Here is a 17,500-nt window from a genome sequence, read left to right as displayed (position 1 = left end):
AAGTTGGGGAACATGAAATTACCCTAATAAGTGTATCATAGAATCATTCATTCATTCAGGAAAAAGGGCTGTATTGATGTTTTAATAGTGGTTTAATTTCACAACAGTGACAAATAGTGCTGAAGTTAATGGCAAACACAATGGTTACCTGGCTGTCACTAATGAAGGCATGTTCGGGAGACGGGGATGCTGCTCCACAGGGCATTCAATTAGCTTGTGTTAGTGATGGCTGTGACAAACACATACGCACCAGGGAACTGTCAGACAAACTTAGCAGACACACACCTATCATATTTTAATGTCACAATTTCTCAAAACCAGAATACCTGTGTTTACAGATCTTTGATTTTCATCTCAATTAACTCTGTTGGTGATTATAATTAAAACTCACTTGCACTGATAAGACACCATAACCTTATTCCACCAGTTACCATATTTGCCATACCACCTTGTCCTAATGAGGTTACGTTAAAAAAAATCATGGCATCTTACAGGGGTTTTTTTTGTTGCAAACACACTTTGTCATTCATAAAACAATGACCTAAAAACACTAACAACAGGTATAATACAGTGTTTTATTTTGTAATATGTCTTTACAAATCTTGAATGACACACTCTACTTTTCAGAATTCACTGCATTATGTTACATGTTTATGTTGCAGTACAAAACTATTCCCAATTGTTTTTAATAATATAATTTTTTTTTTTACATTTGGAATATATTTCAATGTGATATTGCTGCCTTTTTTTTAGTTTGGGGGGGGGGGGTCATGTAATTCAAAAGATCATTGAAAAGTCATTGAATGTATTAGTGCCAAACCAATTATAAATGATCCACAGTTCAGAGTTGTTTTGAGAGGTTTTTAAAAAACTATTTTATTCTGTTTTATTTTTTGGAACCTGGCATGTTTTCTCCTTTAGTTTGGTTTGTTTTGGCTTACATATAAACAATCGCAGGTTTGGCCCAATTGAAAATGAACTCAGCAGTTCACTTGTGGTAAGAAATCAATCAAACTCGAAAATGGATAAATGGATCAAGATGTATCATATATATATGCTAATCAGACTCCTTTATCTTGAATAAAGTGTTACACTTAAATATCATTAAGTACATTAATGATATCTGCCTTGTTCTGTTCTGTTAACCCTGGGGGGGTTATTATTGCTGCTCTCCCTGCTCATTCATGACAGGCTGCATGGATGGGCAGGGAGGTTTTTGCCCAGAACAGAACCATACCGCCAAACCAAACTTTATGCTAAGTATCTATCATTTTGACGATAGTGGTCCTGACAGAACTGCTTTTTGTAATCTTTGAGACACACATGCAATATTACGTCCTCTTTTCCATATTGCCCCGTCATCAGCAAATAATGCCCTTCCAATATCACCTTTAAAATTACCAAAAATATCATTAATCATAATATAGAAAAATATTGGGCTGCATACACTTCCTTGAGGAGTTCCATTGTCTATTGTGTATGTCTCAAAATACTCTACTCCTACCCTAACCTGTATTGTTCTTTCAAGAAGGAAATCCATAATCCAATTATATAACATTCCTCCAATTCCCATACATTTAAGTTTTATTAAAAGTCCCTCTTTCCAAAGCATATCATAGGCTTTCTCAATATCAAATAAAACCCCCACCAATACTTCTTTATTTGTCTGAGCTTTCCTGATATCGGCTTCTAGGCTTAAAACAGCATCCATTGTATTCCGACCAGCCCTAAACCCACTCTGATATGGCGATATAAGACCTTTTATTTCCAATATATAATTTAGTCTATGCATGATAATTTTTTCCATCAGTTTACATAAATTAGAAGTTAATGCAATTGGCCTATAATTAATTGGATTGGATTTGTCCTTTCCAGGTTTGCTTACTGGTACTATTATTCCATGTTTCCACAAAGAAGGAATCTTTCCTGCATTCCATACCTTGTTAAAAAGATTTAAAATAATTTTTATTTAACAAATACTTTAGCCAGCATTTCAGCTTTTTCATTATCTGTCACAGCTATTCTTCCTTCATCATTTTTAAAAACTGGAAGAGTTTGATTTGTATAAATTCCTCCAATTTTCCTAGTTGATCCCCATACTTCACTTATGTCAATATCTTCTCCTATTGAATTACACCAATCTCTCCAGTACTTCTTTTTAGCTGCTCGGACTATTCTTCTTACTTCAGCTTGCGCTTTCTTATATTTAATAAAATCTTCAAATAAATTCGTCTTTTTGATTTTTCTGAAAATCAAAATCATTTTTGCTTTATTCCTATTATGTACCGCATTACTACATTGTTCTGTCCACCAAGGAACTGCTTTCCTCTTTTTACATTGTCCCTTTTTTCCTATAATATTATTAGTTACATCATACAATACTTTACATATTTTCCCATTACATTTATGTCTTCCATCATATTTACTTCTACTGCTGTTAGTTCTACCTCACTTAAATATGTAAATGCTTCCCAGTTTGCTTTATTAAATCTCCATCTTGGAGCTAAAATCACATTATGTTCCATTACACTCATCCCTACCTTACATAAAATGATATAGTGATCACTACCCATATTATTATCTTCCCAAACATCCCATACACATTTACTTGCTATATCTTCAGAAACCAATGTTAAATCTATAGCTGACCCAATACCACGTACCAAATCTATTCTTGTGTTTCTACCATCATTTAAACATACTAACCCATTACTGTCTATTATTTCTTTTACAACATCCCCATTATGATCATCATTACTGCTTCCCCATAAAGTGCTATGTGCATTAAAATCTCCACACCAAATTATTTTATAATTTCCTAACCCAATAACCTTTTCTAAATCTTTAATCTACGACAAGGACAATTTATTATTCTGATATTTTGTTTCGCTGCATATACATCTATAACCACCACTTCATGTTCTTCAATCTCATTAATGACTCTGTATTCTAATTCATTTTTTATAAAAGTGGCCACCCCACCTCCATTACCTGTCTTTCTATCCTTTCTTACAATATAATATCCTTGCAGAACAAAATGTAATTTAGGTTTTAACCATGTTTCTTGTACACAAATTATGTTTGGTTTCTTATTTAAAAGATCTATAAACTTTTTAAATTCTGGACCATTTGCTATAAGATTTATGGCATTCCATTGCAGAATCGTTAAAAGCATTATTATTACTATGTACTTCCACATGTTGTTTGAGCACTAGATTGAGTCTTTATCATGTCATTTATTTTTTCCAACGTTACGCCTGCTACATTCAAGTATCTCTCAGCTGCCCTTATTATGATTTTAATTCTCTCTGTTCTGCTTTCTGTTTGAGCAGAACAATTTACCACTTCAGCCATAAATGAAACAAATTCCATTTTCCCGATCACCAAACTATCCTCTTTTGTCTTTCTCTGAGCCACAGTATTCCCAGTCCATTCTTGTATTTTTATCTCTCGCTGTATCTGTTCGTTTTGTTTTGCTTTTTGGGCTGCTTCAGCATAAGTCAACCCCTCAGTTATTCTCACATTTTGAATTTTCACAGCATGTTTGTGAGCAATGCATCCCCTAAATCCAGCACTATGCTCACCTCCACAGTTGCAGCATTTCGCCTTCGCTCCTTTGCCACATTTACCATATACATGATCACCCCCACATCTCGCACAACGTTGTCTTCCTCTACAAACTGCACTAACATGTCCATACATCTGGCACTTGAAGCATCTAAGTGGAGGAGGTACGTATGGTCTTACTGGATAACTTACATAGCCTATTTTTACCCTCTCTGGCATTCTTTCTTCATCAAATTGAAGCATAACCGATAGACTGTCCATCCTTTCTTTATTTCTCACATATTGAAGCCGTTTTGCTCCAATTAACTTCCCCCCATTCAACGCAACTTTTAATTTGATCAGCATGTACATTAGTAGGAATTCCAGTTATCACGCCTCTAACCCAAGGCTTCGTCTTCATCAATGTGCATGATACCGGGTATCCAAGCATCGAATTTATACTTAGTGCCTTATTTTGTTGTTTTTCGTCCTTACACATGATAATCAAGTTTCCATCTCTCAGAGTCTTTGCACTATTTATTTCTCCTAACGCTTTGTTCAGAGATTTGGTCAGTTTAATCGGGTTTATCTTCATACCAGGTTCTGCAAATTTCATCATTACTTTGTATTCCTCTATATTTTTCCTACTCACATGATCCTCCTTTCCACTATCTGTAAATGATCCTTGACTATTGTTTTTCTTTCTTTTCCGATTAACTACTTTCCACCATTCACTCCCTCCTGCACTCCCGCTACACGATTCGTCTTCCATTTCCGGATCACTACCAGAGCTACCGTCATTTCCTGCCATCAGTGCTCCAGTCACAGTCCAGTGTTGCCGCCCCCTCATTTCCTCTATACTCCTGGAAACCTTAAAACTATTTCTCTCTTTGTTGCCCTCTAGAGGACAGGATGAAAATCCTGGAAAATCCATGGAACAGGATAACTGTTACAATTTGACCAGCGCTGTGTTTTGACTGGCTAAATCAGTGATTGATTACTGTGTAGTCAGTTATCTGATCTTAGAGCGATGGCTAACCACCGGGACCTCACTCCTCACCCACTGATGGATCTCAACCCTGCCTGAAAATATTTGTTAACATAAAGGCAGCACTGACTGTTGTATCTTATCACCTTGCTGGCAATGGGTGAAAACATGTTGCTGTATTGCAAATGTCACACAACATGGGCTGCATGTTATGACAAATGAAAGGACTTGCCACTTGTACATATCAGGTGGGTTTCCGTACTTTAGGTCCCACAACAAGAACCTTAGAAGGAGTTTGTTATTAGGGAGCAGGCAGACCTCGTTTAACATTGCACATTTGTCTCATTTATGGTTTATTGAAGGCTACTATTAACCTACTATATGTAATACTTAATACAATGTATAATATATTACGTCATGTGCTACTGTAATATAAAGCACACAACAAAAGAGTAAGATCCAATAATTATTTTTAATAAATCCACAAGGTGAAAACACCAACAAAGAATCATATATACAAACAATACAGGACAATGAGCTGAGGGAAACTGAGGGCATAAATACGTGGGGAACGTGGGGAAAAATAAAACAAAAAAACCCCCATGGAAACTAATAAGGGAACTGGCAGGCATATGGGAACCAACTTGTGATGGATTTTCCCCCTCCTGGAAGGCACACCTTATGCAGTAGAACGGTCCACAGGGAGGGACAGACGGGGACTCTGGAGGAGGATGTAGAGTAGGAAGTTAATGAAGGGAGAAACCAGGGTGGTGATGGAGGAAAGAGCCAGGAAGGAGCCAGGAGCAGAGCTGGAGGGAAGGAGAAGCCAAACGAAGCCCGAGGGATGAAGGGACAAGGCAAAGCCAGGGAAGTAGAATCTCGTGGCAGAGACAGGTCGACGACTGACCAAGGCAGAGCCAGAGAGATGAGGGAGCCCAGTGGAGTCAGTGGTATGATAGGCCACAATGGAGATGAAAGAGGAAGGAGCTAAGATGGAGCCGATAGGTCGGAGGGCAGAGGTGGAGTCCGGGACTCAGAGGCTGGAGATGGAGACAGGGGATCCTCATGCCTCGACAAAGCTGGTGACTGGATAGCCAGATGTGGATCCACACAGTAGGGTGGAGCAGACTGAGGATGAGCAGAGGGACTGACAGGAGCCAGCGGAGGTGAGGCTGAGGAATGGATGGATGAATTCTGGAAGAGGAGGAGGGAGAGGGAGGCTAGGTGAGAACTCAGGAGACACAAGAGATTCAGGAGACACAGGAGATTCAGGGCTGGGTGGAACCAGCAGGCACTGGAGAAATGTTCCTCTTCCAAATATTTAAATATTAATTCAGAGGCCAGCAGCAGCTCACCGTGGTGTGAATGTGACCGAGGCTTTTTCTCTATGCCCTCATACTCCAATAGTGTTCCTAATGTGACAACTGATGTTGCTGGCTTGCACACCTGGTCGGATATTTTTGTGAGGCTCTGGCTCCAGGGTGATAATGGACTCTGGAGTGCTTCCTCTTGCACTGCCTTTTGTGTTGTGGCGGGCGCGGGCTCTCTGCCTGTGGGAAACTCAGGCAAATGCTCTATGCAGTAGGGTGATGGCTGGTTGGACTCTGGATCTGGAGTGGGGCTGTTGATGTCCTCCTCTAGGCAGATTGTGAATGCTGATCCACAACTCACCAGCACCCACTCCACAAATGCGGCAAAGCTCCCTTGAGGACCTTCTCTAGACAGCTTAGCCTTGGACGAAAAACATTAAATAATTTCACTAGTTGCATACTTGATTCAGTGACATTGTGCAAGCTATTGTGTTATCACAATTCTATATTTTTTAGCAAAGCACACCTGTGAGGATTTATATACTGGTGTGACCATTGACAGGCACTAGTGTTAATTTTGTTAACGAAGACTATGACGAAAAATGTTCGTTGACAAGCTTTTTTCCCATGACTAAGAGGAGACGAAGACGAGACGACAATAAGGTTAATAAATGATAACTAAGACTATATCAACATGCAATTTCGTTGACAAAATAAGATGAAAACTTTACCAAAAACCTCTTTTTATTTTCGTCAAAAAAAGGAGACAAAATGTTATTGCAGACTGCTCTACACGGCTCTACTACGCAAGCTTTCATGAGTGCGGTTGCCAGATATCAAGAGTTCTTATCCCAGAATCAGAGCTTCGCTGTTAAATTCATACATTTTCTGCCCGGTGTGTTTTGCTTATTTTTAGCCAGTGGTTCCCAAACCTGTCCTGGAGGCCCCCCTGCCCTGCACCTTTTGTATGTCTCCCTTATCTAACACACCTGATTCCACTCATTAGCTCATTAGTAGTGACTGCAAGAACTAAATTGGGTGTGTCTGATTAGACATACAAAATGTGCAGGGCAGGGGGTCCTCCAGGACATGTTTGGGAACCACTGTTTTAAGCAATCTGGCAACCATGCGCACGCACACACTCCTCACTGCGGAAGCGCTGCCCCTGGTATTTTGAAAAACAAACAAGCTTTAACGATCTAAATGAAAGCGTCATTCAGTGTTCTGTCATGAGATCTCACTATATTGTTTGCGATTGTGATAGCTGAATTTCTTAATAAGAGGCTTAATGACCGCCAGCTTGAATGTTTGAATTTCACTGTTATAATATTTTTCATTTGTTTTAGCTGTTTTCATAATGTAGACAGAAAGATTGCATAAGTCTTTGGTGTTGATTTATATAATAAAAGGCCTATAATAAATCAGTACACTAGATGAGGTAAAATACACCATGCATGGTGTTACTGGAGAAAGTGCAATACCCGAAATGCAAAAGTAAATTTCTCAAATGAAAACAATTATAATTTTGAGAAGAAAATAATTTTTATCAGTTTAACCATTATACAGAATGACGGAAATGTGACTAATATTTCATTGACTAAAAAACCTGACTAAAATGCTCATATATTTCACTGAATAAACAAAAGCAGGACAAGTTTTTCTAAATATGATAACTAAAATGTACATTTGAGTAAGACTAAGACTAAATTAAAAATGGCTGCCAAAATTAATGCTGCTGTACGGTTAATTAATAATAATCTTATTGCTAAAAAGTCAAGTTTTCATTGACTAAAACTAGACTGAAATACTTTAAATTTTCTTGGACTAAAACTAGACTAAAATGTTGAGACTTTTAGTCGACTAAAACCAAATAGGATAAGGCTGACTAAATATGATAAAAACTATTATCACCCGTAATTTGCGCAATAGTACCAAAGATGGACACCGTCATTCCCTTCTGCTCAAGTACTTTCACATCATCAACCAATGGGGCAAGTATTTTGTCCATGCCATACTTTTTTCCATCTTCAGAATGGAACAAAGAAATTAGATGTATGTTCATTAAGGAAGAGTTAATGTGTGCTGGCAGGTTACGAAGTACAAAATATAAACAGCCAAGTTTATGAATCCCGGCTTTAGATCCTAATGGGTTTGCCGTTTCAAAATCATCATAGTAAATTTGGATCTGAAGTGCATTGCTGTGGATGGAGTACAAATGATGTTTTTTGTAATACTGTCCATCACAAAATCTCGATACATGTCACTTTGCCGTTTCTCTTGGATAAGATTACACACATTATCATTCCTAAAAATGAACTCAAGAGTCTTCAGAAGAGGGATATATATGAAAGTGTCATTAACTGTTGTCTGTTCATACATTCCAGAGATTTTATTTCTTCTTGAATCGTATCTGACACATAAGTGTATTTCAATAGGTTCAACAACCCCCCATTTCTCATTGAAATATTTTCTCCATTTTGTATTGGTATTAAAATCAGAGAATGGATTATTAAAACTATTAAAAACTTCTTCAACTGAACTTCTACTTGTGCTGTCAACAGGCACAACATTTAAAATGTTTTCCCTTAAACTTGTATGGAAATCATTAACAAAATCCTCCATGCTTTCAACAACTGACATAATTACACTGTTTGCAACACCGTTACCCTGTAATTTGGCTATTATTGATGCACACCTTTCCCTCGAACTATCCCTTGAAACAGAAGAACATTCATGCAAACTCGCATCATTATCTGATCTTTGCTCTGTGTCAGACACAACAAGTGACACTGCTTCATTGAGATCTGGAGCTTGTTGATTTTGTAGATATACAATTCCACTGCTTGATGCTACACCCCTAAAATGAAATCTAGTTAAATGTTTTCTAAACCCTTCATAACTTTTAAATTGCAAGGAACAACCATCCTGATCACAAACCAGATCAAATTTCTTACCAGGATATAAACCATGTACAAGTTTTAGGTGCCGAATTAATTTAGCTATTGTAGCAAACACTGATTTGCAGATGTAGCATCTAAACATCATTCAAAAACTTAGCTCTAAGCTCCTTTACTCTTGGGCTCTCACTTGTGGTGCCAACATCAATTCTGTATACTGTAGTCTGGAGAAAAGTGTACAAATAATACGAATAAAGTCTATCAATAATAATGATAAATGAATAAATACAACTTTATCAGTTAACATTTATTTTAGACTTTTTAGCTTATTTGCACATTGTAAAGACCGGGAAACACTCCAAAACAGGCCATGCACTGAACAACTGTTAATTTCAGTTTAGATTTAGATTCATTTTATCAACTTACTAAAAATATTAATATTTTATAGTTTATCTAATAGTGAAATATAAGATGAAGAAATTACTGAATCAATTCAAAGTGTAACGCTTATAGCCCTTGTATTTTGGCACCAGTGTACCAGTTACCTACTTTGTGAAACACCACCAGATGGTCAATAGCCTGTGAAATACTGATCCTTTGGATTTTCTTTCTTCCTGAAGCCTGGGGCGATAGGAGATGCAAAAGTAGAAGGAAGGATGATATATCACTGTCCCATTCTGAAAAACACAGAACATTGTTAAATGTCTACACAAAAATAACTATGTATAGTATAATTTCACTGCAAAGTCATTGCAAGTTTCACCTGAGGAGTCCTGTGCCTCGCTGCTTTCTTTGCTCTGTTTGGCAGATGACAGTAATCTTTTCAGCAGTGGAGTGGAAGTCAAGGTTTCTCCTAGTCTGACAACCTTTGCTTTGAAAACAGTTGGCCACCTTTCCAAAAGTCTGGAAGCAATTTCTGACCCAAAGAGTAGTGTAACAGGTTAGTTGTCTTCATCTATTGTATCCGGAAAGACTGCAATACAGTTTTGCGCTACGTACAGCGCCCCAATGGTCAAACCTCGTTATTGCAGATACTTATATTAGTTACGTTACATAAAAAATATCCGTTGGCAAGTTTTTAAAAATTGTCGACATTGTCCACTAATCGTTTCAGCACTACGGAGACGGCTAAAGACCTGTGCCTTTATATCCTATTTCTACCCATATTCCACGACTTTGTTAAAACGAACATGAACACAAACACATATTACAGTTTTTTTTGTTCCTTAAAAGGTAACGGAGTGCTTTAATTCACTACAAAAAAATTTAAACTAATCATGTTTGACACAAATCATATAATGTTGCTCAAACATTGACATTAAAAACGTATCATTAAGTTACCACAGTTCAAAACCATAACTGTCTCAGAAGCATGGTCAACGATCAGCAGAAATCCAAGCCAAATCGTAAAAACAAAATCGGAACAATCTGTTTTAGACCAATGACCATCTTGATATATACATTTTCTGGTAACGTTAGCAGACTGCAGAAATTCCACGTGCCACAGTTCACCTATTAAATGGCGCGCGCGCGACTTAAGACTCGTTCTGAAATTAACACGATCAGACTTTAGTCAATAAAAATTTTATTGCCGTGTGCGACACGAGATGACAGACGAAACTACGCATATTCAAAGCTTTAATTCATTAATAAAGCAGCATGACAGGCTGAATATACAAAAATCACATGTCAGAGCTCGTTGGCTGTCTTGTTATTCATTATTAGAATTATTTGTGATCGAAAAATAGGTAAGACTAGGACAAATTATAAATATTAGAATCAATTTACAGTCTGTATCTGTATTATAACATTAAAATATCAGACTTACCACCACTCTTCCACTGAAGTAAAATGGCGTCCGCATGTAGTCTGTTTCGATCAAAATGACGTCTAGTCTGCACGTTAACGGAGGTGTGGCTTGATTAAATCTGAACGAGAGTTAACGTTTGCAAATACCTAAAATGACACCAACTCTTATTTGAAAACTGACACTTCTGGTGTTAGACCCATTCTGTTCAGTGTTGATCCAACACTTTATTTTAACACTTTATTGTAACACTGGAAAATCAACACTGGTAAATTTACTGTGTAGAAGAGCTCCAGTTCCCACGTCCAACCCAAGGATGGCTCCAGTCCCCAAGTCCGGCCAAAGGAGGGCCTCAGTCCCAGAGTCAGGCCTTAGTGGTTGAGATTTTTAGTTTTTTTGGGGGAAGGAGGGCCCCAGTTCCCGAGGGCCTTAGCGGTTGAGATTTTCCCCAAGTATTTTGAAGGGGGGGGTTATAGGGCACCGGCCGTAGATGCCGGGCCGAGGCCATGGCCATGGAGGCCGTTCTGCCATGGCCTCCTGAACAGTCTGCTCCACCATGGCTCCCCGAGCTCCCTGTTCCGCCATGGCTTCCACTCTGGAGGCCTACCGTCCCATGTCTGTCCTGAGGGGCCTCCAGAGCACCCCCCCCCCCCCCCCCCGGGGGGGGGGGGGGGGGGTTATAGGGCACCGGCCGTAGATGCCGGGCCGAGGCCATGGCCATGGAGGCCGTTCTGCCATGGCCTCCTGAACAGTCTGCTCCGCCATGGCTCCCCGAGCTCCCTGTTCCGCCATGGCTTCCACTCTGGAGGCCTACCGTCCCATGTCTGTCCTGAGGGGCCTCCAGAGCACCCCCCCCCCCCTGTTGGGGGGCACGTGGACGCACCTTCTGGGAGGGGGGAGTAATATCAGTCCTGTGTTCCGTGTTTTGTGTTTTTCTCCCCCACGTGCTTTCCATGACCCAGTTTTCCCTCATGTTCAATTAGGTTTATTGCACCCAGGTGTTTCTCGTCATCCCCTCATTATGTCTTGTGTATCTAAAGTGTTTCCTGTTCAGAGTTTGGTTGTCCAGTATTGTACATCGATCCCCGTGTCCTACGTGTGATTTCCTTGATGTAAGTAAAGTCAGTTATTACTCTGAATTCTCCCTCGTCTCCTCGCTCCTTCACAGAAAGCACACAGTGACACTTAGGAATTACAACCATTTTTATACACAGTCCCCCTATTTTCAGGGGCTCAAATGTAATTGGAAAAATAAATATAATCATAAACAAAATGTTAATTTTTATGTATTTTTCTTGAGAATCCTTTGCAGGCAATTACTGCCTTAAGTCTGGAAATCACCAGACACTGGATTTTCTCCTTTCTGATGCTTTGCCAGGCCTATGCTGCAACTGATTTCAGTTGTTTGTTTGTGGGTCTTTCTGCCTTTAGTTTTGAAAAAAAAAAGTGAGTGAAGTGATGTGGGGCCCAGTATGGTGACCCATACCCGGAACCTGTGCTCTGCATTTAATCCATCCAAGTGCACACACACAGTAGTGAACACGCACACAACGTGAACACACACCTGGAGCACTGGGCAGCCATATTGCTGCAGCGTCCGGGGAGCAATTGGGGGTTTGGTGCCTTGCTCAAGGGTCTTGTGGTATTGTGGGTGGAAGAGAGTGCTGTACATTCACTCCCCCCACCTACAATCCCTGCCGGACCTGAGACTCGAACCCACAACCTTGTTTTTAACAAGTGGAATGCATGCTCGATTGGGTTGAGATCAGGTGATTGACTTAGCCATTACAGAATATTCCACTTTTTTACCTTTAAAAACTTCTGGATTGTTTTTGTTATATGTTTTGGGTCATTATCCATTTGTATTATGAAGCGCCACCCAATCAACTTTGCTGCATTTGACTGAATCTGGGCAGAGAGTATATCCCTATATACTTCATAATTCTTCCGGCTGCTTCTGCCTTCTGTCACATCATCACTAAACACCAGTAACCCAGTGCCACTGGAAGACATAAGTTCTCATGTCATCACACTGCCTCCACCATGTTTCACATATAATGTTGTATGCTTTGGATCATGAGCTGTTCCATGCCTTCTCCATACTTTTTTCTTCCCGTTATTCTGGAACAGGTTGATCTTAATTTCAGCCGTCCAAAGAATGCTTTTCCAGAATTGTTCTGGCTTTTTTTTTTAGATGTTTTTTGGCAAAGTCTAATCTGGCCTTGTTTGCACCTTGTGGTGAACCCTTTGCATTTGCTCTCGTGAAGTCTTCTCTTGATTTGTAGACTTTGACAGTGACACGTCTACCTCCTGGTTAGTGTTCTTAATTTCACTGCATGTTGTGAAAGGGTTTTTCTTTACAAGAGAGAGGATCCTCAGATTATCCACCACTATTGTCTTGTGTGGATGTCCAGGCCTTTTTATGTTGCTGAGTTCACCAGTGTGTTCTTTTTTTTCCCCCCCAGAATGTACCAAACTGTTGATTTGGCTACTCCTAATGTTTCTGCTATCTCTCTGATTGATTTGTTTTTGAAGCCGAACAATTATCTGACATCTTCCAAATGCAAATGGCACACTTAGAATCAACTCCAGAAATTTAACCTGCTCAATTGATGTATAAATAATGAAGGAATAGCCCACAACTGTCTATGAGCTTTTGGGTTAATTGTCCAATTACTTTTGGTCCCTTGAAAAAGGGGGGAGGTACATATTAAAGGGCTGTAATCCCTTAACCTTTCCTCCACTTTTGATGAGTATACTTTCAAATTAAAGTTCAGGGTGTGCACTTTAAAGCTCATATGCATTATATAACTGTAACTTGAATATGTTTTGGTCAACAGCTAAAATAACAAAAATAATGCCTGTGTCCAAATATTTTGTATATGGACCTAACTGTAAGTTGTTACATTGTGCTTACATTTAAAGTACCTTCATATAATTTCATACTATACTGTTGATGGTACCTCAACCATAAACCTACCCATATTCCAACTTCAATAGCGGCAAATGAAAACCTGGCAAGAGACATACACAACAACACACATACACAATAAGTGCATCATAATTTAAAATGTATGTGTATATAATAATTAAATATGCCTATATATAGTTAAGTGACACAATAAATGTAAATTTACATTTTAAAAGTTTTATTGAGAATTCATTTACTTGAATAATTTGATTTATTCAAACTACCACAGTATAGACTAGGGGTGTGAACCTACGCTGGTCTCATGGTTCAGTTCGGTTACGATTATCATGTTATTGATTCAGTTCAATTCGATATCACGATGCATCACAATGCTTTGACGATGCATTGCATCCACAATTTTCAATTTTACTTCACATTTATAAAATTTTGTAAATAAATACAAGCAGTCAGATATATGAACTGTCCCTGACCTGGTTTCTTAAGTTAGTGGTATTACCCCCTGCTAGTGATGTGACTTTAGAACCAAGGCATCGGAGCTTGTGTCAAGAATAAATGGGCGTGCCAGATGAAGCCTCGATTCAAAGCTTGTGTTGTTAATTGTCATAGAAATCACGTGACCAATGACAAACAAAGCTTCACTTTCTGTCCAGTCACGTGCGCGATTCACTTTGCGTGTCGAAATATTCGTAAAGTAAGATCTGGGGGATCGAACAAGTTTTAATTCGGACTTATTCAGTTACATTTTAGATACCCAGTCATAAGTAATATGAAGAACACAAATTATTTCAGAAAAATTCAATATTTGTCATATGCAATTCATATGTGTACATTATTCTTCTATTACATCATATATTCGTACTAGTATTAAATTGCACAGTTTAATGGGTAAATTAATTTATCAGAGACAGAAATTCAACAAACACACACACTGTTTGGGTTTTATTTGTGCACGTAACTTGAATCGATCTGTGGAATATGTGGTAGATGCCTCATCCTACAGAGCGTCGTTCACAGGCTTTTGGCTGCTATATTTTTTTATTAACCACCAGATGGCGTTGTTTCAAAAAAAGCTTTGACTCTTTTCTCGAAACGGTCAGAGGAAAGCCTCAGTGCTTCACGAGGCTTCATTTGCCCATCCCTACCCCCAACATATTTCATTGTGCGTGACATGATTTACACAAAGCGTGTGTCTTCTCCAGGTCGTGCTCCGGTTGTTCATAAAAGCCAAAATGTGCCCAGATATCGGCTTTTAATGTAGTTGGAGCATTTTTAATTACTCATATTTGCGTCTCGCCTCCCTCCACCATTAGGCACGTTCGATTTGAAGCAGTGCTGCGCAGGATGAGTGTATGACATCAACTGCGAAGCATAAGGATCCGTCTGCTCTCTTGTCACTCTCGCGGTACTTGATGTCATACACTGATCATTCTGCGCAGCGGTGCTTCAAGCCGAACGTGCCTAATGTACAGCGACAAAGCACGTTTGCGACAAATGACGTCAGAAAAGCATCAGTACGTTATAATCGGTTATGGTCGATTACTGAACCGATACCGAATCGTCCTCGTCTGCATCGCAATGCATCGAAGAAACAATTCATTTTGACACCCCTAGTATAGACGAGAATGCAAAAGCACACGCCATACAATTTTCATCTGATTTTGTTTAGTATTACATATTAAGCCATGACCACCATTTTAAATGACACTGATGCATCTTTGCCAAAAAAATACAAATTACATGAAGTTGTGTAATGACTGACCTGAAGACCAACACATTGATCAAGTCCCCTTGATTTTACACACAACTTTTAAGTGGTTAATGCAACAGTCATTAGACCACCTTTTTTAGTGGGTTAAGATGATCTCCCATCTTTTTCTCTTGACAATAGATAGCACTATTTTCACTTTTGATGTATTATATTTTTCATTTTGTCATTTCATGTGAATATTAAAGGCCTGGAGGTCCACAGTGGAACAGACAGCCTATGGGACCAAGGAGGAAGCGGGAACTCTGAAGATAGCGGTGGAGCCAGAGTGACTAAGGACAATGGTTTTTAGATCTCTCTTGGGAGAGAGAGGCTGGGAGGGATCTGTGGAGAAATGGGAGATTTTGTTCTGGATGGAACCAGTAGAGAAACAGGAGGTTTCATGTTGGAAAGATCAGCAGGAGAACAGGTGATTTCATGATGGACGGTACCAGTGGGGACAGGGCACTTCCTCTTAAAAAAAAAACTGTAAATACTGCAGAGGCCAGCTTCAGCTCACCCTAAGCAGTGGGAGTGTGGGCGGGGCTCCTTTCCATACCTGCAAATTCCACTCCCTCGGGGATCGGCAATGTTGCCGGTTTGTGCACCTGGTCAGAAGCAAAATGGAACTTGGGCTCTGGGGCGCTAGTTGACTCGGTCCTCTTTTCAGGCTCATGCATCATGGCAGGCTGGGGCTTTCAGTCCCCAGGCATTCACTCTGTGAATGGATCAGTGAATGTGAATATTAAAGGCCTGGAGGTCCACAGTGGAACAGACAGCCTATGGGACCAAGGAGGAAGCGGGAACTCTGAAGATAGCGGTGGAGCCAGAGTGACTAAGGACAATGGTTTTTAGATCTCTCTTGGGAGAGAGAGGCTGGGAGGGATCTGTGGAGAAATGGGAGATTTTGTTCTGGATGGAACCAGTAGAGAAACAGGAGGTTTCATGTTGGAAAGATCAGCAGGAGAACAGGTGATTTCATGATGGACGGTACCAGTGGGGACAGGGCACTTCCTCTTAAAAAAAAAACTGTAAATACTGCAGAGGCCAGCTTCAGCTCACCCTAAGCAGTGGGAGTGTGGGCGGGGCTCCTTTCCATACCTGCGAATTCCACTCCCTCGGGGATCGGCAATGTTGCCGGTTTGTGCACCTGGTCAGAAGCAAAATGGAACTTGGGCTCTGGGGCGCTAGTTGACTCGGTCCTCTTTTCAGGCTCATGCATCATGGCAGGCTGGGGCTTTCAGTCCCCAGGCATTCACTCTGTGAATGGAGCAGTGAATGGAGATACATTGTTCACCAGCACCCACTCCACAAATGTGGCGAAACTCCCCGAGGACCATCTCTGGGCAGGCGTGCCTTAGGTCACTCGCTCCGGCTAGCATAGTAAAAACATCAAGCGAGCAAACTGGGAAGTGAGTGAGGAATGCCAGATCTAAAAAGTTCCTTGTGTGGTTCTTGAGGGTTTGTCCTTTTTGCTCCAAACAGAGCAGAACTGCTCGTATATAGGGCTGCCCTCGACTAAGGCATACAATGAGGACAGTGATGACTCTGATTTAGAGTTTCAGTCTGAAGTTAGTCAAACGGGGCAGATGAACCTGCTGGAGGAGATTTTGGACTCTCTCAGTACATCCCACATTGAACAAGGGCGACTGTCCGCCGCCAAGAGCCTGGACTTTTTAAGATCAATTGAAGACCTAAACTACAATCCCACGGTAAGGGATGCCTTTTATTTGAGTATTTTTCATGTTTATTTATTTATTTATTGATAATTGGTATGTATTTATTTATTTATTTAAATAAATTAAATGATTTTTATTTAATATCATTTATTTTTTATATTAATTTTGAAAATATTTATTTGACTTTTTATTACATTTTATTATATTTTTTATAGGGCTGCCCTCGACTAAGGATTTTTCTGGTCGACTAGTAGTCATTCATTTGAAGCATTAGTCGAGGAATCGCACGTTTATTAATAAACTGTTTAAATCATTTTAATGAGCCTTTAATTGCCTACATAGCCATAAGCGCTCAAGCACACGCATAGAGCTTGCCACAGCACACCGGCAGAAGCAATGTGTCAGTGAATAACAGTAAGGAAAAATCATCTCCGCAGTAGTGATGCACCTTGTTTCATACGGATTACATAATCTGAGAATATTTGTTTTCCATTTGAATTGGTTCATTGAAAGTAGACATTTCTCTCTCTCTCTCTCTCTCTCTCTCTCTATATATATATATATATATATATATATATATATATATATATATATCTT

General features: G+C 39.6%; 1 protein-coding gene across 3 annotated transcripts in view; it reads left to right on the top strand.

Annotated features, from left to right (window-relative positions):
• Nucleotides 1-17,500, top strand: part of LOC107570338 (prickle-like protein 2) — a 45,116-nt gene that overhangs the window by 5,689 nt on the left and 21,927 nt on the right. Inside the window, exon 1 of one of the 3 annotated variants that reach the window (XM_016256560.1) lies at nt 15,993-16,196. The exons of the other annotated variants lie outside the window; for them this stretch is intronic. Within the exon in view, the coding sequence (XP_016112046.1) occupies nt 16,122-16,196 (75 nt within the window). The 5' untranslated portion in view covers nt 15,993-16,121. Of the gene's footprint in view, nt 1-15,992; nt 16,197-17,500 lie in introns of those variants that run through there. 3 annotated transcript variants of the gene reach the window in all.

The sequence above is a fragment of the Sinocyclocheilus grahami genome, unplaced genomic scaffold (assembly GCF_001515645.1).
Source record: "Sinocyclocheilus grahami isolate Dianchi unplaced genomic scaffold, SAMN03320097.WGS_v1.1 scaffold1443.1, whole genome shotgun sequence".
Lineage (NCBI taxonomy): Eukaryota > Metazoa > Chordata > Actinopteri > Cypriniformes > Cyprinidae > Sinocyclocheilus > Sinocyclocheilus grahami.
Note: the sequence above shows the minus strand (reverse complement) of the source record. Positions and strands in the feature narration are given on the sequence as shown.